Genomic DNA, 22,764 nt, shown 5'->3' on the forward strand with positions numbered 1-22,764 from the left:
GGTGCTACACTAAACAGAGCACATTCACTTTTCACATTTCACATTCGTAACGAATGCCAATCGCCCTTCGTTAGGCTACCGATTCAATTAACCTGATTCGATGCACTTTGCGCGCAAAAGCTTTTCCGCACGCACGGTTCGAGCACGGAACAGGTCAAGATTAGCAATAAACGCATCACCGAAAGCGGAAACACCAACCATCGGACGGAAAGAGACACAAGCGCCACACCGGAACCTATGATTTAACGGAATGCCTCTAAACAACTGTGTATTCCCAGCAGCACGCGATGACGGCGCGACGGACACACCTCACAACAATGCTGCCGCTCAGTGCACAATGCTTTCTCGGTTTGAATTAACTATTTTTTCTCAACTTCATCCAAGTCGGCGCTTGTTGCGTTGCTCGAGCCGCTCTCATGGAGAGAGAGAGAGAGAGATTGAGCAAAACAGCGTTGTCAAACGGGCCACGAGAGAGAGAGAGAGAGAGAGACTGATTGTGTGCTGCTCCTGCGTGCGTTTGCAAAACGTCTTTTCCTATACACTCAAGATTGATCGTCTAGCATGTCTACGCACTTCTATGCTGAACTTGCCTACTGCCCATGTTGGGTGGACAACAGAGAAAACCTGCCGTGTGGAGAGCGGAAAAGTCACACCCACACAGATGTCGGCTTGTGCCAACACGTGCTGCGATCACTTCTACTCTACGCAAACCGGTAAGATGTAAACAACCGCTCTCTTTGGTTAGTCTCACTCGCCGCTCAACGAACTGAAACGAGAGAGAAAACAAGCGTGAAATAGAGGGAAAACGAGTGCGAGCGAGAGAGAGAAAGAACGCTCTGTCTCGCTCGAGCGCATTTTCCTTCATGCTAACAACCACCTGTGCCGCGTTGCTAAGACATATTATTCTCTCAATTTACTTTTCGTTTCTCAACTGCACCGTTCTCAACATGCGACTGTGGCAAACAGCTGGTTTACACTTATTCTAAATCCACCGATTGGATGTCGATTTATGCTGCACATTTTACAACACTGCATGCATGCAATGTGTGTATGAATATTAAAACATGTTTCGAATGAATTGCTTCACCATAAGGTCTACTAAGCCACAAAACTACTACACAACGCATTTTACGCTGCCACGCCGTGACTCAACACAAATATCATATGCTAGGGCAACGCCTGCAGCAGAATTATTATCGATTTCATATTTCTTCGCGTTATGACCCCCCCAAAGCCATTAGCTTTCCAAATTTAGGCCATGAATCGGTTGACCTCGAGCACGTGTGACAAACATATGTAAAAAACCTCCATTTTTGGTGTATACTGAATAGTTTTTTGAAATCGTAAAGTTGATTATTAGGACAATACTTGCGACACATGCTTACTATGTCTCGTAAGTAAAACCGTTCGCAACAGATGTTTGAACTGCAGAACAATTTGAAAATATCCAACTCACGAAGTAATACACATGTTTATGAACAAATTAGTCACCTTTTATTCCAATGGTTTGATCGAAAGATGTTTCTTCCGTGCATCTTATCCAACCCATGTTGTGGCATTTAAATACGAACAAAATTGAAAGAAGGTTATACATTTACAGCGTAGTAGGTAACACTTAGTTCTAGGTCGGCTTGTCTAACAAAACTTCATCGTAAAAACATCGAGTCCCTATTCGGAGTACATATATCGCATTGCTTGTGGCATACTTAACCGGTAGGTTCTCGCTCATAGTGCATGTGCTCATGTGAGCTACAATGAGCCAACCTTCGGCATACTTTCCAAATTTGTACAAGATGCCGAGAATAAGTGCACACTGCAGCGCTTGGAAATGCCGTGCTTGAATAAGTGCACGATACAACGCGTAATCTTGTACCTTTAGACCTACCAACAGGCACGTCCTTCCTCCCTTTTGGCCCTGCAACCGTGACATAGCATTTATCGACCACAATTAAGGCCTACCAACGAGTGCCACAAATCGCGCACAAGCCGTTTTCGTACAAGACGCGCGATGTTGGAAAATGTTGCCAACACGACGAGAGTTATATGACCGTGTCCAGTTACGTACACTGAGTCTGCACAAAGGAAGCTATTCTAGTAATAAATATACAACCTATTATTTTTTTACTCTTCTCTAATATTAATACTCTTCTTTTGACAAGCAAAGATTCAAAGGCGTAGGGAACGCTGCTACTGAATTACGCTAGATACCGGAATTCGAGACACTTCCGGCCACATTCAGCTTAATTGTATGAGCAATATAATTGCATCTATTTATGGAATATTTTTCTTTTAAAATTCTTTCTTCAATGCCGTATTTCGTTTCACAACAAAATGATATTATTTCCAAGGAGTTTGTTGAAGGGATTTCTAACGTGAATCTAGGGGGCAAAAAACAAACTACCACGAACCATATTGTGCGACTTTCCGTTTAGTATGTTGAGAGCCCAGTTGCTACCAGCAGCGTCAGCTCGTTTTGCATTCATTTCCCAACGCCACATACCCGTATGTACCAACTAAAACCCCCTTTACTCGTGGCAAAGTCCTTCAACTCCCGTAATGTGCACCAAACAGTCGGCAGCGAAATTCAAACTTGAGTGCGCAAAAAGTAATTCGCTTTGTTTAGGCAGAACAGTTGAGCCTATTTCGTTTTGCGGCCTCCCTAGCAGGGAAGCCATCGACACGCTTTAACCCACGGGCGTTGAGCTTCATTGCCTCAAATAGGACAGCCGCGAAGAGTCTCAACGCTCGATATTTCGTGGTTCGTCATCACATTTCAAGTGTATTTCAAACGAATCCATTCTACCTCATACGCGGCGGAAACGAGCAAGTGAACTGCTTATGACTCACAGCCGAAGAAACCAGCGACGTCAACTATTAAAACTGGAGCATTTGTTTTCACCTGACGTGCACAATTCACGACCGGTAATGCCATCATTCGTGTTACATTCATTTCTTCTTTTTCTATTCAATACCGCTTGCTTACTTAAATGAGCCACATTTAAGGGCGCATATCCGAACCAAATAATGACGGTTCGTCGAATCGATGTTTAGCTTCCTTGCCTTGTTTGCTTTGGGAGGGTTGGTTTATGCAAACATGGCGCCCTCACACAAGCGCGCGCGCGAGAGTGTCATCCTCTGCCAAAGGAAGTCTGAAGCGCGGATGCACCGATGCAGTTAAATGCAACGCAGCAGACGCAGCAAACTTTCATGGACCAAGGCTCAAACTGCGCTCCGTGTGTTTGCCTTCGCTTTGTTTTACATCTAGCCCTCACTCAGCCATTCTGTCCTGGGTATGCCTGGGTTTGCGTGGTTACATAAAATTACAGCGAAATATGCATTGCGCCACATAATCACACACTAACTAGCGAGCAGTTGAGTTTCTTACGAATGAGCATGATTAGCAAACTGGTGGTAAATAGTGCTTTGCATGGTACAAAAATTGCCCACCACCCCCTTTCCAACTAATATTCGTTTCCGCCCAACGTTCGGACCGAACTCGGCTGAAGGACGAACGTTTCGGTAAGTATTATAGTGTTTCTTATTATCCCCTCAGCTTGCACTGAGTTGTTAGAGGCAAAAGCTCGTCCAAAGCTTTGCATGTGCACATTCAAAACAGCACGATGGAACCCGTTGCAGAAGATCTACTGCTGGAGGCATTTGTGTGCCTGCTGTTCAGTTGTTTTGCTGCCTGCTTTTCCCGCTTACGACATGAATCAATTGACACATTTTTTATTTCCCGTATGGTGGTGTTTAGATATTTTTCATACAGCTCGCCGTGACTGCACCATAAACAAACATCGCGCACGGCTTGCCTAGTAATAACGTTGCAAAACAATTGACTGTTTGTTTCTTCCCCCACTTTCACACCATAGGCAACTCGCGAAAACGGCGAGAAGCAAAATTAAATACGAAAAGGAAAATTTTCCACACGCTAGCAAATATTCATTGTAATTGCATAGAAGACTGCAAAAGGGCTGCAATCGTCGGAGGGCACATTTTTGCAGACAGTCTCTCCTCGCATACAGGCACACGACGAACGAACAATTTCAAAACGCAAACTCATCAGCATTTTTTGCAGTGCAGTTTTGTTGCTTTGCAACATCGATTACAACGCAAATAGGCGTACTGAATGCAAAAAAAATAACGAAATAACAGAATCGTTTACCCTTCTCTTAAAACTTTTCAGCTATAGCTGCTCATTCAGCTGAGATGCAATGTACTACCAGGGCTACTACTTAATGCTTTTTTGAAATATAAAAAAAGCACAATCACTTACACAACCCATCAATCTGGAAACGATTCTATAACTCTATTGAACATGTCTATAACAATAGTAATCAGTAATATAGATTTCCTTAAGTACAGGTTGTTAAGGGTGTCAGATTGTTGAGGGTTATCTTTTTTCTAAAATTTTGATTATTTAGTGATATTATTGATAACTCTATTAATGTTAGCTTTTTTCTTCATCTACCAATTGAAAACATTCCCATCAGCCTTAGCTTATTGAAAGACAAATTACCGAATATATTAATTAGTGATTGTAAAACCACATTTGAATTATTTAAAATCAATCTTTCAAAAATACCACTTATATTTTCAAGCTAAACTTTCAAGCCTAAATTTGGTCTCAAATAACACTTGAATAGAATGGAGCGAGTGCACTGAATACAAAAATTGATTTATTAGTAGTTCACAGCAAAATATAATCAACTCTTCTGCACAAACGATAATGTTTGCTTTCAACGAATCTTCTGTTCGGCAAGCATGTGTACGAAATAGGTCGAGAGTTTCTGTAAACAGAGGTATATCATTAATTGATAAAAGTCACTCTAAGTACAAGTACCGATACGAATAATATTGAGTTTCTGCTTCAAGTTCTTCGGAACCGTTTTTAACGACATTTGGCGGCAGAATTCACCTGTACATCAAATGAATCAAAAAAAGTTAAGAAATGTAGTAATACTATTATACTAATACTTGCTATACTATTATACCATTATACTACCTACGATGATGATATATTGAAATATTTAGTAAGAATTTGTTACATGCCAATATTGGTCCGAAAAGCTCTTAAGTGCCATTACGGCCCACGAAATCATGAGGAAATATCAAAAACCTTGCTAACACAAATACGATTCATTTTTTCCACCAACATAACGGCACCATTGCTTCACAGCAGAAAACGGGGTTGTAAGATACCAGGCGACGTAAATGGGAAGCAAGCCTCGAATAAAAAACGCCATAAATGACTTTCCTTTTTTGAAACAGTTGTGAACAGTTATTCCATTACTCAACGTTAGTTATTGTTACGAGACTACGGGCGCGCGGTAGTCTAGTTTCCCGTACTCCATACTTCGTCGTACTTTCGAGCGGCGCGCAATCTTAAACCCTCTTTCATCCACCATCCTTCATCTATACCACGCCGATCCATTCCCCAAACGCGAGGCCTAGGATCACACAATCGCGATGGATCTCTTTTATGTACAGCTCCACTGAAACTCCATCCCATTGGCGATTGTATCTGTTTCTGTTTTACCGCATACGTTTTTGCCTGTTCAGCAAGCAGCTGAAAGATCACACATGGTATTCGTAGTACCGTTTAGCAACCGAAGCGTACCATAAACGGGAACTTCCAAACGATCTCGTCTCTTCCAAATGTAAGAAAAATACCACTTTCGGAAGACAGGCTAAGTGCCTAGAAGTAGTTGAAGCATTTTTGAGCGAATCCATCACTCGGCTTATGACATTAGGTCTATAATATACCAAACGCCGCAATACCAGCAAGAAATAGTGAAAGTTGTTTCACATACAACTGTGCAGCTTGCATGTTTGATACTAGAATAACTAAATTGTAATATTCAAAAGCATTTAACATATGATAAATCATATTTCAATGTTGGAGACGTTGAAATCATCGCTACGGTTACATTAATTTATATTTTGACAAATTTGTTACACTTATGTTACATGTCCATGTTACATGATGTTGTTCTCATTATGTACATAAAAAATTTTCTTCATTCTTGCTAAACATCACAGACATCCCATACCGTCTCCATACCATTATACAACAGTGAATCATGACTATTCGAATTCATAAATGCTCCTACTTCAATCATACATGTTTTGTAAAATCATATTCAAAGTTTAAAAACCTGAAGAATAAATTAATGCATTTGCTCATATGACTATATTTAAATGAGTTAACTTACAATTTTGAAGAGCATTACAAACCATCGCACATAATGCACTAAAGACTACAGCAAATATAAATAATATCTGGTATTATATTTCAGGTGGCAACAAATATTTGTGTGTCTGCATTTCATTCTAAATAGAGATATCTACTTCCGTATTATATGATATTCATCCACAATCGTACGTTAGAACGAATATGAAACAATTCTGATGATTATCTTGTATGACAATGTAGAATACTTCTGTAAAAAAATTATATTGTTTTGTTTTTATTTGGATCATAGTTGTTGCTCATTTGTAAGCATTTCAAACAGTAAAAGACAAATGTTTATGTTTCCCGTCATTATTCAAGCCTCCCCATAATATTCATTCTCTCTGTTCTTCTCCTATTCTTTCTTTCTCGCTTTCTTTCGACCAACCAAACATACTGTAGACACAATCCTATGAATACACTATGAATACTATCAGCATATAGAATATATTCTAATTTACGATCTACCCTACTCCGCGTATCACCACCCTCATATTACTCTTGCTCGACATTGATCTTAACTCTTTCACTACTATCTTCCTCCATTCCACTAGTTTCTTCTTTCATTCCTTTTCTTCATTTTTTTTCTCTTTTTTTTCAATTCTCCACTTATTCAAATATTCCATATCTTTGCTATTACATACCAATTATTGTTCTATCTATCTGTCTTCTTTCTGTGACTCGTCTTTGTAATGCACTCTCATAATTATTGTTCACTTTTTGGTATACCCCTTCAATGTATTCGATGCTTTTTTTAAACTCTCACTAGATCTTTCCCTAATCCTCTTCTGGTCTAGCACATCCTTAAATTAAAGATTTTAAAACAGCCAGAAAAACTAATAGTTATTTAACTAACTTGCTTGTATGCAGTTTAAAAATAAAAAAGATACTCTAATTGCTTCATATTTTTCAACAATAGAAATAAAATATATTTCCATTTTCTATATGTATTGATCAACAATTGGTCCATTCAATAACAGTTGTAAGGTAGCTAGCCGAAAGCTTGGTGAAAAAGTAGAGTCGAAAGTTCTGGCTTCAAACAGTTTTAACAAAGACTCAAAAACATAAATATAATTATGAAACATAAATCAACCTTGTGTCAATTATTAAAATACACAGCTTCACAGAGCTTAAATTGTTCAACTGTGTATTGTTAGTAATTGAATTGCAAAAAGCAGTAATATGCTCCATTGCAACATTTAATCGCATAGAACGATATACGTATGTTTGAAAGATTGCCTTTATTTTATCGGGAATTTAATCTGAACTCACTATCGTTATTCTCCAAGAAAGCTATAAAAATATCGTTACAAAAATAAAAAAACGATGATTTTTTAGTACTTGCGTGATTTGAAAAATAGTTTGCAATTGGCGATTAATTACACTTTGCTTATAATTTGAGAATTTCACCGTTCTTTGAAGGTGGTCTGAAGGAAATTTCATGCAATTATCGTATCTACATAATAGCTACTTATCTAAAATATCAATTCGCGATCGATATAAGTAAAAATCGATACAAGTGTATAAACATCCATGAAACCCCCTTTAACGTAAAACTAGATACAGTCTTTGCAAAATAGCAATAACACTATAGTTCTAAAGAATGCTTCTTTTATGAATTTATTCGAAGGGGAACGCGTATCGAATTTCCAACCCTACGGAATATCTTAAATATTCGCTTAATAAAAGCGAGTCTACAAGATTTATTTTACTTGCCGAAAAATGTAATGCAGCATAACGGCTGTGACTAAGGATTACAATCAAAGAGTATTTATTTCGTCTACGGATACGAATACATATCACACTAAAACATATTTAATCTTAATCTCAATAGTCAATGGGGTTGAGGATAAAAAGGACGATAGAAATTAAGCGTGTATATTATACTCATTTTCATGAAGTTGTTCAAGACTTAAAGCTATGATATGATTTTCCAGAAGGTATGACCTTCTTGAAATCTTGAAAAAGTATGTGAGCTCCAATCGTTTTAAAAGGTCGATAATGCGTGAATAATTGATTGAAATCATATAATAATAACTAACATGATGGCGTTACGGCGCTATAGAAGAACTTAGGAATAGATAAAAAAAGTTGAAGTGAGCTGGAAAGAAGTGTGTAGAGCAAAAAGATGGGCTGATTGATGAGTAGACCGATTACAGAGTAAAGGGATAAGATAAGCGAAAGGATGGGTTCCTATGGAAGACAGAGCGATACAGAAAAGCGATATATTTTTGTATGATAAGATAAAGAGAAATAATGTGAGGTATTAGAGATAGATTGGCGAGATCTGGGGCATAGAAAATAGATAACGTAGCTTGAATCGATAAAATGATAGGAAGGGATATGGAACACCTCAGGGATATACAACACGGAAGGACATTGGGGGAGTATGTCATGATATCATAACAAAATCATAATAAATACCAATCAAATAATCAAATAACCAAAAATACTAATGAGCGTGTAAAAATATAATTGACCCTAAAAAAACGGAAAATTTAAAAATAAATTAAAAACAATAATTGTAATTCAAAAAACATATAACCGTTAATATGAAATATATCATTTATCTTTAAAGGAAGACCTGCGTAAGTAATTTTTAAGCTGATAAAGCTGATATATCTGATAAAAAACAGATTCAAACCAAACTTTTGAATTTTTTTATTTTGGCTCATCGCAAGAAATGAATACAATGCGATGTCCTGAAGAAAACAGATAAAATGATCTTTTCATCTAAATTTGTCATTTAAAGAAATTTGTAATCTAGTCATGAAAATCAATGAATTATTTAAAAGAGTTGAAAAGACTATTTTAATCAAAGTATTTTTACTAAAATACGTGTTTTCCTTTGGCCCAAAACAAAGGGCTGCTGCAACCTTGTAAAAGTATGTCAAAGTGAGAGCGGTAATTAGTCACAATGTGATGTTTTTGAGACGTAATTATAAAACAAAAAATCCTTTAATTTATAAGAAAATTCCTTGCATCTTGTAATAAAGCCGCTGTTACCAAACTAAACACTAGAAAAAAGGATTTAATGGCATAAAATGTAATTCAAAATGATGAAAAATGATCATTATTTTTGCATTCATTTCCTAATCCTTTCGAATAAACACATGACCACTGAAAATACACAGTTTAAAAAAATGATGATATTCAATAGGGTTGCTGCTAAGTTTAAATGATGATTTGTTTGGTTCATTATCCACAATTGGATCAATATTGTGTTTATACCTGTGAAGCTCAGGGTTTATAATGTGTAAGATAAGACTCGCTGACGGATACGGCAAAAAACCACGATAAATGGTGATTAAGTACAGCTAGGATATGATCAGAAGGAGCCTATAGTTTTGATAAACGTAAAGGCTTAGCTTCCTGTATCAGAAGTAACGAACGATGCCTTAGATTGCTGAAACTAATTACAACAAAAAGCTTGTACAAAACTAAGCACAGACATTCTGCGCGTACTCCAGCTGCCATAGTAAACAAAGCTCATCTGATGCTGTGCACACAACCACCGCAAGGAAGGCGTTCATGCGTGTGTGTTTGTGTGTGTGTGTGTGTGTGTGTGTGTGTGTGTGAGTGAAATGTTTCCATTTATCCACACATCACCTCGCACAACGGCTCGGCAAAAGACGTTATGCAAACCTGAACAGAGCATACGGTTCAGTGTGGGTGTGAGAGAGACAGCCGAACAAACGTGAAAAGCTCGTCGCAATCGGGCCCAGCACTTGGCAGCAGAATTTTCATCTCCGCTAGTTCGTGAACTGAATCCCTTGACTGCGCATCGAGGTTCTCGCAGTTCACTGCATTGATCAGCTTTTGGACGTTTTGAAGCGAAAAAAAAAGAGTGTAGCCATTATCTTCGATACAGCAAATTCGTGGATGGTTGGGTTGGGAAGTCCTTCCCCTTCTCCATCAGTAGTGTGTGCCCGTCGATCGCATCCGCCGAACAAGGCTGGTTGTTTTTCTTTCGCTTCTTTTGTCGTCTCGCCAATCCCGCTATCGCAACCCGCAAGCGGAAGGTGAACGCCAGTGCGCTCGTTCGGTCTCGCTCGCTCTCACGCAGCTGGCCTGCTTTGATGATGGTCTCCCAGTCAGCAGTCCCCGAGCATCGCGGTTCCGTCGTCATTTAAGTTTTCCTTTTCGAGTGAGAGTCAACGGCGAAACGTAACACACAAATTCGTAACAGCAACCAGCTCAGCAGCAGCAGCAATCACAATATCAGCCCCATTTCCCCGTGGCAGTGAGCTTCTGTGGCCCTCTGGTATATTGGTAGTTGGGGAAGCTTTCGCATCCCCTCCCCACCCTCCCCCCGTCGAAGAAGCTTCTTGGACGTGGTGCAAAAAGCGGAAGATAAATGTGGCATTTCGGAAAGTGTTAAAAGAAAAGGTGGCAGCAAATTTCTGCCACTTTTCGGGAGGACAAAAACAGGAACAAGGAACGGGTGACGATCGACGGCCAATTTTCGTCTACCTCGTCAATCGCCATCGGTGCGGTTAAGTGTGTGCGTGCGTGGTTGTACGAAGAAGGGGCGCGACGATGCAGATGGTGTTGGTGGACGACGACGAGGTCGCCCGTTGTGTACGTGCATAGGTGTCCAGAGCGAGTGAGCGAGCGAGCGAGCACGAGACACGCGGCCAGTGAAGAGTTGCTCGCGTGAGAGCGAGACAGCGAACAGGGGGCGCGTGTGCTAGGAAAAGGAAATCGAAAGAAGTCGGTTCGGTGTATCACTGCCAGCCGGAGCACCGTCATTCTGTGCTTGGAGGACAAAAGCAAAGTGCAACCGTTGGGGGCAGAGACACGCGCGAGTTCTCGCGAGTTTGAGATAGCCAGTGAACAATAGAACGTCGCAGAGTGGCAAGTGCTGTGTGCGTGTGTATGTGTGCGCACACGTACGCTGTGTTGGCCCCCCAAATGCACGCAGTAGTAAGGTGAAGGCAGAGTGGGCGAACATTGCAGATTATTGTGCGTTTTTCCGTTCGATCCGTCGCGTTCGCATCGCTTTCCCTCGAGCCTTACACACTCACACACACACACTCTCGTCGTACGGGTCGTTCGTTTCTCCCCTCCCCCTCCTCACTCGCTGATGGCCGACAATGTGCCTGCCGCCGCTGCAAGTAGTGTGAAGTGTAGTGACGGTGGTCGGCCTCTCGACAGTGCGCTCAAATCCGCGAGGAAAATGTTCAACCCAAACAGCAACGTACCGGGGGGCAGCGGTAGTGCCACCGGAGGAGCCCCGGGAGGCCCCAATACCACCGCGACCGGACCCATCGACCGTCTGCGGTTCCTGTATCCGAACGTCAATGAAGCCGTCGATCCGCTGCCACGCTCCTGGAGCCTGCAGGACAAATGCAGCACCATCGGATTAACGCAAAACAATCTACGTGTTCACTACAAAGGTTTTTATCGTTGCCAGTTGCCAGTGGTAGCTACGAAATCACCCTACGAAGGCTAGCATATTTTCACCGTCACCGTCTCGCGGGTGCTTCTTCATTTTATACAATGTCTAAATTTAGTTCGACTTGTGCTTGCTTATTTTCCTGCATCGCCATCTTGCGTCCTTTTCCTGTCTTCCGGCTGGTGGCCCCCTTCGCCCGCCCGCATCAGGGAGGGGAAACGTTCCCTTTTTGCTCCCTTTAACATCCATTAATGCGGGGGATCACCACCTCACGGACAGTACCAATATCACCATCAGTGCAGTCCGTTGACATTACTTTTGAGGCAATTTTTTCGATTTCTCATTGCGATGGCCGCCTACTACGCTAGACAGCGTGTTCTTTGCATTTCATCAGCAAAAAAAACACACACGTCAGATTGCTTTGGTCAATGGTCCCACTTTACGCGTTGAACTGCGCATTGGAAAACAGCTTCTGATGGCATTCAGACATAGGACTGTAGAACTCCATCCCACGAGGAGGGATAATATAAAAAAAAAGTGCAGCTAAATTGTGACTTTCGTTATGCCTGCAATGTTTACAACATGCGTCACTGATACGATTTGCCTTCAAATTGACAGTTTAGAGGGAGTGAAATGCAACATTTCATCGGGAGGGTGCATTAAACAAGAGTGTGCTTTTGTCTTTACAATGTCCGTTCTTTGGTTGTTCTGATTTCTGCACCTCCTGCGTGCTTCCATTGCATGAAATGCGAATTTCTCACGTCTTCGAAATATCATATCTCTTCGACAACACCGTTGAAAGTGTGCGTAAAATGTTGGATCAAAACGCGCTCACCCATTTCTGCTGTGGGGGGAAACAACGCTGCTGTGTATGTACGCTTTATATTGCGCAAATAGCAGCAGAAGCAGCAGCAACAGCTCACAAATAAGCGATTCTACTGTAACGATATACAGCGAGGGTTGCTTCGTTGAGGCAGAGTGCGTATTCATGACAGAGGGCCCATTGGAAATGGTAGAGCGAGTGAGAACGATCAATGTTTTTCGGTGCGACAGAGACAACTGATGGCGATGGCATGGGACACGAAACACAAAGAGGAAGCAGCGAGGAAGAAACAAAAATCAGCAGTTTTTGACGTTTATGTGACGGATGAAATTATGATATTTTAGCACCGAATATGTTGCAACTTTTGGGGACGAAAAAGCTCAAGCAAACGCGCAATGGACAAGCCACAGGTCAAATGCGGAATTTAAGACACAATGTGCCTAATAGTTTGTTAAATTCACCTTACTTAGTGATACTAACTTCAGCCGTAACTAGTTATCTAATGACTAGGTACTATCGAGCTCGAATGTGGGATATAGCACAAGAAATTTAAATGTTTATCGATTTGGACGAAGAAAAAAGTGCTATTTAATGATCTATAGATGATGCACATTTTTGCATGAATGGTACGTTCCTAAATGTCTGTTTCTAAAGCCTCTGCGTTTATCCATGTGCTGAAAATTATGATTGCCATTTTGTATCGTGTTGGTGTACGAGAACGATCTGACCTTATTCGATCGCAACGTGATGTGCAGTCCAATCAAGGACCATATTCGTGAAAAATGAACACAACGTAGTAGCCAACGGTGTATCTTTTTGGAAACAAAAAAAAAAGAACATGGCCCACGACGGGCGAAAGAAAGTGCACCAAGGAGCTTTTCTTTGTCATGTTTTGATGGCGATATCGAATCTTTTCGCATCAGCTAGCCAGCGAGTAGTTTAGTGTACACAACACTACTACTAGCCCGTTGCATAAGGATGCATCACATACACACATTTCGTACTTTTTTTCCTTTATGTTGGCAAGTGTGCGTGCAGGTTCAGATCAAAACAATGAAACGAAATGACATCCGTGTACACACGAACACATCGCCCCAGCTGTTCAGAGTCAACACAGCACCAACACACGCGACACGCTGTATTCGCGCATAAGCATAAAACGCAATGAGCATAAATCGGAAGCGAACATAACACGCCAGAGAGCAAACGGTGAGCCAGGAAAAGGAGCATTTACAGGGAAAAGCTTCGTTCGACAGACGGCGTAGAAGCATGGCCTCTGCTGAGACGACCCCGATTTCATCAACACAAGCTCTGACGGAAGAGTTAACTCTTCTCGTGGAGCGTTTGGGTGGCGGAGGGGATCATGTTGGAGACGTAGAACGGTGGACCTCGCGCGATGAGATGAATAACATTCGATATGCGTATCTCCTTCTCTACCCTTATGTTGCGCTGCCGTCATGATGACGACGATGCGTACTTTGATGAAAATGTGATGAACGCGCGTTTACAACACCGTTCCCCACTGTGTTATACGATAATGTGTGTATGTACGCTCCCCTTTTATTTTGATGTTTTTGCACACCTTTACCCACTCGGTGTTGAATTGCGTTTTGTTCAGTTTTTATTCCAAATTATGCTCACATGTCAACATTGAAGCTACGCTTTAAAGCTAGCAACACAGGAAGAAACACAGTCATTTGTGTTCTCTTTTTCTCCAACCATAAAGTTTGTCATATTCACGGATGGCAGCGCAGCATACAAATCATGCGCAACATTGTTGGCTCTCGACAAAGAAACCGGAAGAACTCAATCTAATAACGAGCACATTTTTGGCCAAATCGTCACAGAATCAGAATCAAACGATAAATGCCTATAAATCTGGCATCTTCAAAATGGAATAACTTCAGGTTTCCAAAGGCAACCAATGCATTTGTGTTTTATTGATTTTAACTGTGTGATGTAAGGTGCTTTGCGTGTCGTTGGTAATGATTTTAAAAAGGGATTTTTTTTAATAAAAATTGTGGAATAAACTCACGAAAAAAGTGCTACTGGATGATGAGTAATGAGATGATAACTAGACGATGATAGTAACAGAGCAACCGTCACACAAAGGGAAAAGCACGTTTCCCTTCTAATGATGCCGATACCGCAGCAGAGAATGACTTGCCTTATTCAGTGCATACTGCGTCGTTCTTCGACGCTTAATGCAGTTTTCAATCCACGTCTGTGCGCGTGTGTGTGTGAATGTGCGTAAAATGCGAATCTGGCCATTGGAAATTGAGCAATGTAAACTTGCCAAGCAGCATGTGGCGATATCGACTTCGGAATATCGCATGTTTTCATTCATGCAAATGGGGTCGTCCTTTGTCAAACGATCTAGACGGATGCGTCGATTCGTAGCTGTGTGTGAAACACCACCCTACAGTCAGCTGTTACCACCGGAGTCCGGACTCGATGACGGTCTTTGTTCATTCTCAACCATCAGCGTGTGGTTTCGTCGCGTCATCACCTCAAACACTGCTTTGCGGCGGCAGCCTTACTTTGTTTACTTGTCATTCAACCGTCGCATGTTCTCATCTTGCGATCTACTTGCACATGATCGGGTTTGCATCTCGGCTACCGATCGCGTTCGGACATCTTGCACCTTGGGAAACACGAGCTTTGGCATCTGGCAAAACCTGTGGGACCACGTTGGTGTGCTGATGGTGTGAGTGTTGTACGGTGTGGAACTATTAATACTAGGTCAGCAAATCGTACTGTCCGCTTCGTTTTTCCCTCGTTGAATGCTCATGAGGAATTCATCGATGAAAAACCCTCCTATATTCATCGTGAAAATAGGGTCTTTTGAGCTCGTTAAGTAATGACGATTTTTTCAATCACGTATTTGGGGGTTGCCTCTATTCGGAACGTTCTCTTATCAGTGCAGTAGTACGTCAACTTTTGCGACAAAAAAAGAACAAAAAAAGTGAAGCAAAATAATGAAGGGGCAAAAAACGGCGCGACGCACTTTCGATTACGATTTGCAACACCGGAATGGCAACGCGAGGCGGCGCACTATCAGTGCCTGAGTAGCAACAGAGGAAAAAGGAAAAGCGAAGCGAAAGAAAACTTCTCAACCATGCACATGAGCACACGACGATGTTGTTTGGCAATAGCAGCAGGTCATCATCGTGTGTCTGGCATCGTACTTTCTCGGCACAATCACACCGTGACTGTTGTTGGTTTTTTTGTTTTGCGATGGTTTGTTTTTTACTTGATTAAACTACAAATCGCAGAGCGAGCCAACGAATGGGATTAGCTTTCAGGATGCCTGTTTTTACTGTAGTATATCGTTTATCATTTTCCACAACTCTCATGCTTATTGGATGATGTACGTTTATTGTTGTTTATACCTTATGATTTTAATATCTTTATTTGCACTTTAATTTGAATGGAATAACGATGGAACATCAATTCGTCAAATTTTGCTTGTAGTCTGCCCTTATTCAGCTCATTCAAAATCAACTCATCATGTCCAGACGCCCGTAAAATGCCCAAATGAGGTTCTCAAGGTTTTTTTTAACCCTTGCAAACCCACTCACCCCTTGGGCTCTTGGGCACCCTAAGCCTTCGGCGCGTGCGTAGGTTTTCTGCTTTTGGATATCGAAAGTGACAAAATATTACCGTAACATAGAAGTCTCTAGTACCTTGGACGCAGTGAAGCAGCACGCGGGCACGAAGGAATAGCTCAGTATGATTACGACAAAATGGGGGAAATAACCCAGGAAGCATTTTGGCGAAGATCTCTGGTAGCCAGAAAGAGACAAAAGCTCGGTCCTATCTGCTTCTCGCTTTCACAACGCTAGCCGAACTGGAAATTGAGCATGTGTTGAGCATAAATTCATTGCTCGACCCGTTTTGGTTTGCATGTGTGCAACAGCGCAGGCTGTTTTGTCAGAGTGTGCGCGTGCTTCCACATTCGGTGGTTGAATGACGCGCCAGCGAAGGGGACTTAGAGAATTTTCAGTCTAAACCAACCACCGCAGTAAGAAAGTGTTGTTCTTGAGGACTTGTCGTTTCTGGGTTAAACTACACAGGTAAGCTTATAAGCATAACAAGCTAATCAAACATTGTTCTTAAACATATGAACAAGCTTATAAGCATTGTTCTTAAACATATGATTACATCTTCTAATCCATGTTTTCTGATTATATGTTGGCTTCTACGCGATGAGAAGAAAAAATCAACATCATTTATTTGCCGAATATGCTGTTTAAAAAGATTGCCTAAGATGGAATCTGATGCATACCGCCAATTCGAATGCCGCTGAACGATATCTACAAACGCTGGGCTACAGTTGTGCTACCGTACTACCTAGCAAATTTGAAGCCGTCTCAATGACGCCGCCGTTGCATTCAAGCCTGTGGAATAACCTCACGTGTGTAAGCTATGCAGGAAGAAAATGAATAAACGTAAACACTACGCATAACCCAAAACTGCATGTGTTTGGCTTAAGGAGAGAGAGAGCGGGTCGATCTCTCTAGAATGCGGGGAAGGGCGAATGAAAGAAAAACTACCGAACTAGAAAAAACGTACCGAAAGCAACCCGAAAAGGCACGAAGGCGCTCGTTTTTCCCGATCGCGCGGTCGAGCAAAGTCGCCTGCTCAACCGTTGCTCAACCGCTGCTCGACCGCGATTTTGCCCGTTGAGAAGCGAACCAACGAACGAATGCACGACAGACCCAACAAACCGAACGAACGAACGAATCAAACGTGTTGTCAGGGTCGAAAATCCAACAGCACCAGCAGCAGCAAGCAGACACGTTGCTTAAGTGGGTCAGCAGCGGCGTTTAGCAACGATTTTTCCATGACTTTGAACACTGACGGCACACTTTGAAAGGCTTTTGTGTTGATAGAGAGAGGTTGTTGGTGGAACTCTGCTTATATTTATCCGAGCAGAAAAGCTCTAACTGTTGTAGTCACGAAACAGTGCAGAGTGGTTCCGTGGATCACTATGTTGCAGTACTTCATGTCTAAGTTGCAGACGAGATTGTACTTTATTTCGCATAATTCCCCAATTCACGAGGGGGGCATAAGCTTTAAGGTTCGATGTGGCTTTCCTTGTGGAAATCAGTTTACAGACATGAGTTTGAACGTTTGTTTTTTTTGTTGAAATATTGGTCGCAAAATAGGAAAACATTACACCAAACGTTGATGTGTTCAGTTCTCCACATTAAATGCTTTTCCCTATAATTCCGAGCAACTTAATGAATGCCGACAAGCGCTTAATTTGCTTACGGTGTTTTGAAAATTGAATTAGCTTATTTCAAATAAAATGATCGATTTAAGTCCAAATGCATTCCCAATAATTCTATATTTTATTTAGCTATTCGTTAGAAAATAAAATTTCAAGCTCAATTCCACAATATTGGCTTACTGACCTATCAACGGTCAGCGCATGATCCTAAGCTAATAAGACACCAAACATATACACTGCTTGTATAAATTTTGCAATCTCTCCAAAGAAGGATCTATGATAAAACTTGTTAGTTTATTTTTAGGTAAAAATATTATTTGCACCACATGTAGAAAGTAATAATTTTTGCCTTCAAATCAGCCACAGCTAGTCGATCATTTTGCTGGGATTAATATTTCGAAATGACTTTTCTGGAGTTCTTTCGTTGCACTTTAATAACTGGTTGCATAATCAACTGGATCATAATAAATAAATTGCATTAATGTAAATTCGACACAATAAATCACGTATGTCCCGATTTTATGCCTCTTTTCCCCGTCGTTTTATATCTTTGCAGGAATTGGAAAATCACACACAGATGCGGCCTCAGTGCGTACGGCATATCCGATTCCGGCCGCCTGCGGACTCTACTATTTCGAGGTGAAAATAATCTCAAAAGGCCGCGACGGATACATGGGCATTGGGCTGACCCATACCAATTTCAAGATGAACCGGCTGCCCGGCTGGGACAAACAGTCTTACGGCTACCATGGCGATGATGGCAACTCATTCTGCTCGTCCGGAAATGGGCAACCGTACGGGCCCACCTTTACCACCGGTGATATTATTGGTTGTGGTGTCAATCTCGTTGACAATACTTGTTTCTACACAAAGAATGGCCACCATCTGGGTATCGCTTTTCGGGACCTGCCGGTAGGTTGCGCGGAGAAAAAGCTGCCCACTGTGAAAAGCGTTGCCAAATGTTCTCTACGTCCTTTTTCTTTATTTTTGTGTTACAGCCCCGGTTATACCCAACTGTAGGACTGCAAACACCCGGCGAAGTGGTGGATGCCAACTTTGGCCAAGAATCGTTCAAGTTCGACATCGAAGATATGCTGAAGGAGCTGCGGGCTGCCACGAAAACCACAATCTACAACTTTCCACTGCCGGACGACCAGGGCGATTGGACGGTGATCCTGCACAAAATGGTTTCCTCCTATCTGGTGCACCACGGGTACAGCTCTACGGCGGAAACGTTCGCTCGAACCACGGGTCAAGCATTACAGGAAGACATGACATCGATTAAAAATCGACAAAGTACGAACAAACTCCCATCGTTGGATGAGCTAGTAAATGCTTAACTTCATAACACATTTTGCTTTTGCTGCAGGAATTATAAAACTAGTGCTATCGGGCCGCATGGGACAAGCAATCGAACAAACTATTCGTCTCTATCCCGGATTGCTAGAGTCGAATCAAAACTTGCTTTTTATGCTGAAGTGCCGGCAGTTTATCGAGATGGTGAATGGATCTGACTTTGACTTAGTAAGTGCAACCGTCATGGGTACAATAAACCTTCATATTCATGACTTCAACGTGTCCATTCCGTCGTTACAGGGTACACCTTCATCGCGTACTAGCCCAGTGCAAACATCGGTGATACAATCAACAAAAAGCTATCAAAACGGTAACACCATTATTCCGGATAACGGTGACAATCAGGGATACTTAAAAAATAACGTCCTCAGGTAAATATGAGATTTGCCAACTCGTCAATTGATTGATGATCGCTGTGGGTTTCATAATTGACGTGCGTGTGGGTTACTTTTCACTGACTTGTTGCAGTAATAACACCAGTAACAATAATGGGAACTGCATCGAAGACGATTACTCCAACGATGTGGAGATGGAAAACGGTCACAGCAATAATAATGCCACAAACGGTTACAAAAATGGAACCACCAACAGAGCAAATACAAACGAATCGGTAGAGGAGGAAGTGGAAGAAGCGGATACCACTCGAGACGAAGACATGGGTAATGCATCCAATGTCCTGCAGAAGTGCAGCTAACTTTCCTACCGATTTGCTGACGTGAGTGTGTGTGTGGCCATTTTTCTTTCTCCAATGCATTTTGTAGATGTGGATTCATCGCTATCGCCAAACTGTAAATCGACAAGCGTCACAGGAAAATCTGGCGTCGAACGGATGCTGGAATTCGGCAGGGAACTATTTCAAATGAGCCAACGTCTCGAGAAGGAGCAAGGTGTTAATGAAACTAATCAAAAAATGTTAGAGGTGAGCGTGATAATCTTTTCGGCGAATGTCAAGCAGCTGTGTGCTGGTAGACAAACGCTTGTTTTAATGCGGTAGAATTTTTTGTACGACTTGAATTTGTATTTTGCAGGACGCATTTAGTTTATTAGCATATTCGAATCCTTGGGCAAGTCCGCTCGGTTGGCAATTATGTCCATCGCGTCGGGAAGCTGTGTGTGCTGCTCTAAACTCTGCCATATTAGGTATGTTGTTTGATGTCCTTGTACCCTGTGCTCGTGTCTTTTCTAATGCCTTTATTGAATGCACCCTTTGCCTTTCAGAATCAATGAATTATTCGTGGCGACCACCACTGGAGGTGTGCATAGCGCATGCCTGCGAGCTGCTGCGTCTCATGTCGAGCTCATCCCTGGGTGCATGCGCGTTCGTCAGCGTCGACGATATCCTTGCACAGCATCAGCAACATTGACTACGTTTTGTTTTGCAGCTAGCGCCTTATTTCAATTTCTAATGTGAACATCATCGCATAAACTTCCTCTTTTCACGATCCTCCGAGATACACAACCCATGCATGCATTCGTCTCTGTCCATCGATGCGATAGATCTCTATCAACCCTTGGTGAATGGAAAGCAACAGCTTATGCACGAAGGCTAGGAAACGATCGAATAGCAGGTCACAAACAAAATATCATCGTTTTAGAACAACAACAAAAACACATCTTCATTGTGCGAAAAGCGACGAACTATTACTATTTTGTTGTGATTGGCTTTACACGATGTCTCGTTTACTGAATTTTATTTTCCTATAATCCCGCGAGGTCTATACATCACATTATTATCCTTCGTGCAGTTCACCAATTCGTTTCACGAACCCCTGCTCTACTGCACTGCGTACTATATGCGGACGATTCGAACGATTAGTCCTCAGATTTGTAGAATAGTTCGTTTAGATTACCTTGTGAAATCGGCCAAATTAGCACACAAAAACTTGTTTAGCAAACCCGTCAGTCATAGACGTACACACACTCACACACATTATAAGCAAAGTAAGTCCCATGAGATCTTCTTTCGGAGTGGCTAGTACAACCAATCAGAGGTAATGCAATGGGTGAAGATTGAACTTTGCAAGTTCTCCTTAAGCGAGTGTGTTTGAGTTGGAAATTATTTGGCTTAACGGCACTACGTTACGTTTTGCGTAAACTATGCAGTAGAAAGCGATAGCAGTAAGACAAAACACGCGTACATTCAGCTAATGGAAGCGTTGGTTTGAGGTGAAATTCTCGCTTAATGCGGCATAACGTGATGAACGAATGGGTAAACGCACCGTGCGAGGAGAAGAACAGTTTACGTGAGTTTGATAATAAGTGCGCAGAATCCGGGCCCGAATGAAATGGATGGGTAAAATGTATGTAAAATGTAAAAGAAGTTGTAATATTAGCGTTTAAAGTAAAAATTGCCGCAACGATTGACCCGTTGAGATGAAGCAAAAGCATGCGTAAGTAAGCGATGGCGAATGGCGACTAACAGAATAAGCGACGCTTTGTGAACAGTTGAATTTGATGCGCGATAAAGATTTTTCTGTTTGTTCTCAATCCCTCACGCTTCTGTAAAGGTGCGTGTATCTTAGGGTGTTAACATGACTAATAAGCTGACACGTGCAACAGTATCAAACATCAGTTTTGTACCAAAAACGATTGCTTCATCCTTGGCATCCGGATTGCCCTGTTTAAAATTTGCACTTTTACAGAGTCTGAAAAAAAAGGATTGCCCAAGCTCTTCCGTTTCACAATTTGCAGCAGCAGCATTATGAAATAATTCATTATTCTATTATTTCCCCCTTGCAATTGCATAATTAACGTGTTTTACCCGTAAATAAGTTGTGGATGTTCCACACACAAATAGCTTCTCGTGAATTTCCCCTCGAGAATAATATGTCGCTAGGTTTCATTGAGCACCAAATTAGGTACCACTAAAATAGATAGTACCAGGTTACGTGTGAAGCACATTTTTCAGTACAGAAATCACAATATTCACAAGTATTTCATCTTAATCGACCCAATCTGAGCACACGTTATTTCGAGGCATCATCAAAAGTTGATTTTGCAACACCCTCTCACGACAGAGCGGGGATAATTTTCAGTTAAAGCAAAGCAACAGATCTTCATGTTACCACCAATATCACCTTTTTCCTCGAACCGTAGTCCTGTATGAATGTGTGTTGTTTAAAATTTTATTTAGTGGTTACCGTGTGCAGGGAAAATCAGCGGACCCACCTTGGATAATTTGATTTCATTTCTGTTATTGTTATTGATGTGTAAAGCAGACTGAAATGCTTTGGAAACGGCTTGCAGATGAGACTGTGCATCCAACATTAAAAAATTGCCCTTCATTTCATCCTTTCCATGCGCGATCTTGGGAGCAATACCTAAATGTGTCCACCTTTGCTGTGTTGTTTCCCATTGTTACCTAAATTTAGTTCAATGTTGTATGTTTCGATTGATCGCAGTGCTGGGAAAAAAGGAATATACAGACAAAAAGCACGGCTTGAACGACAGGCAGGAGACAGAAGTAGAATTTATAAGAATAACATTGCGCTGAAGAAAGGTATAAGAAAGGCTCTTGAACGAGTGCGTTTAGCTTAAGAACTGGAACACGAAAGGCACGAGAAGTCACTATAAGCAATAGAATAACTGAACAGCGGCAGGAAGACAAACCCAGGGGAAACATTAATGTACGTTAGCTTTTGTTTTTTTTTGTTTGTTTGATCGCTAATGCCCACAATGCAAACCCTGAACTTAGCGATCACCACCCAAACCCACTCTCC

The 22,764-nt window shown here is 41.6% G+C and overlaps 1 protein-coding gene across 1 annotated transcript; it reads left to right on the top strand.

The window, feature by feature from the left end:
• Positions 1-11,318: 11,318 nt before the first annotated feature.
• On the top strand, positions 11,319-21,141 carry LOC128722852 (ran-binding protein 9). The gene is made up of 9 exons (XM_053816534.1): positions 11,319-11,631; positions 18,246-18,601; positions 18,688-18,985; positions 19,059-19,213; positions 19,286-19,416; positions 19,514-19,704; positions 19,807-19,964; positions 20,074-20,185; positions 20,264-21,141. The coding sequence occupies exons 1-9, from the start codon at positions 11,319-11,321 to the stop codon at positions 20,407-20,409; spliced, it is 1,860 nt and encodes a 619-aa protein (XP_053672509.1). The 3' UTR covers positions 20,410-21,141.
• The last annotated feature ends 1,623 nt before the right edge of the window (positions 21,142-22,764 follow it).

Source organism: Anopheles nili, chromosome 3 (genome assembly GCF_943737925.1).
Source record: "Anopheles nili chromosome 3, idAnoNiliSN_F5_01, whole genome shotgun sequence".
Classification (NCBI taxonomy): Eukaryota; Metazoa; Arthropoda; class Insecta; order Diptera; family Culicidae; genus Anopheles; species Anopheles nili.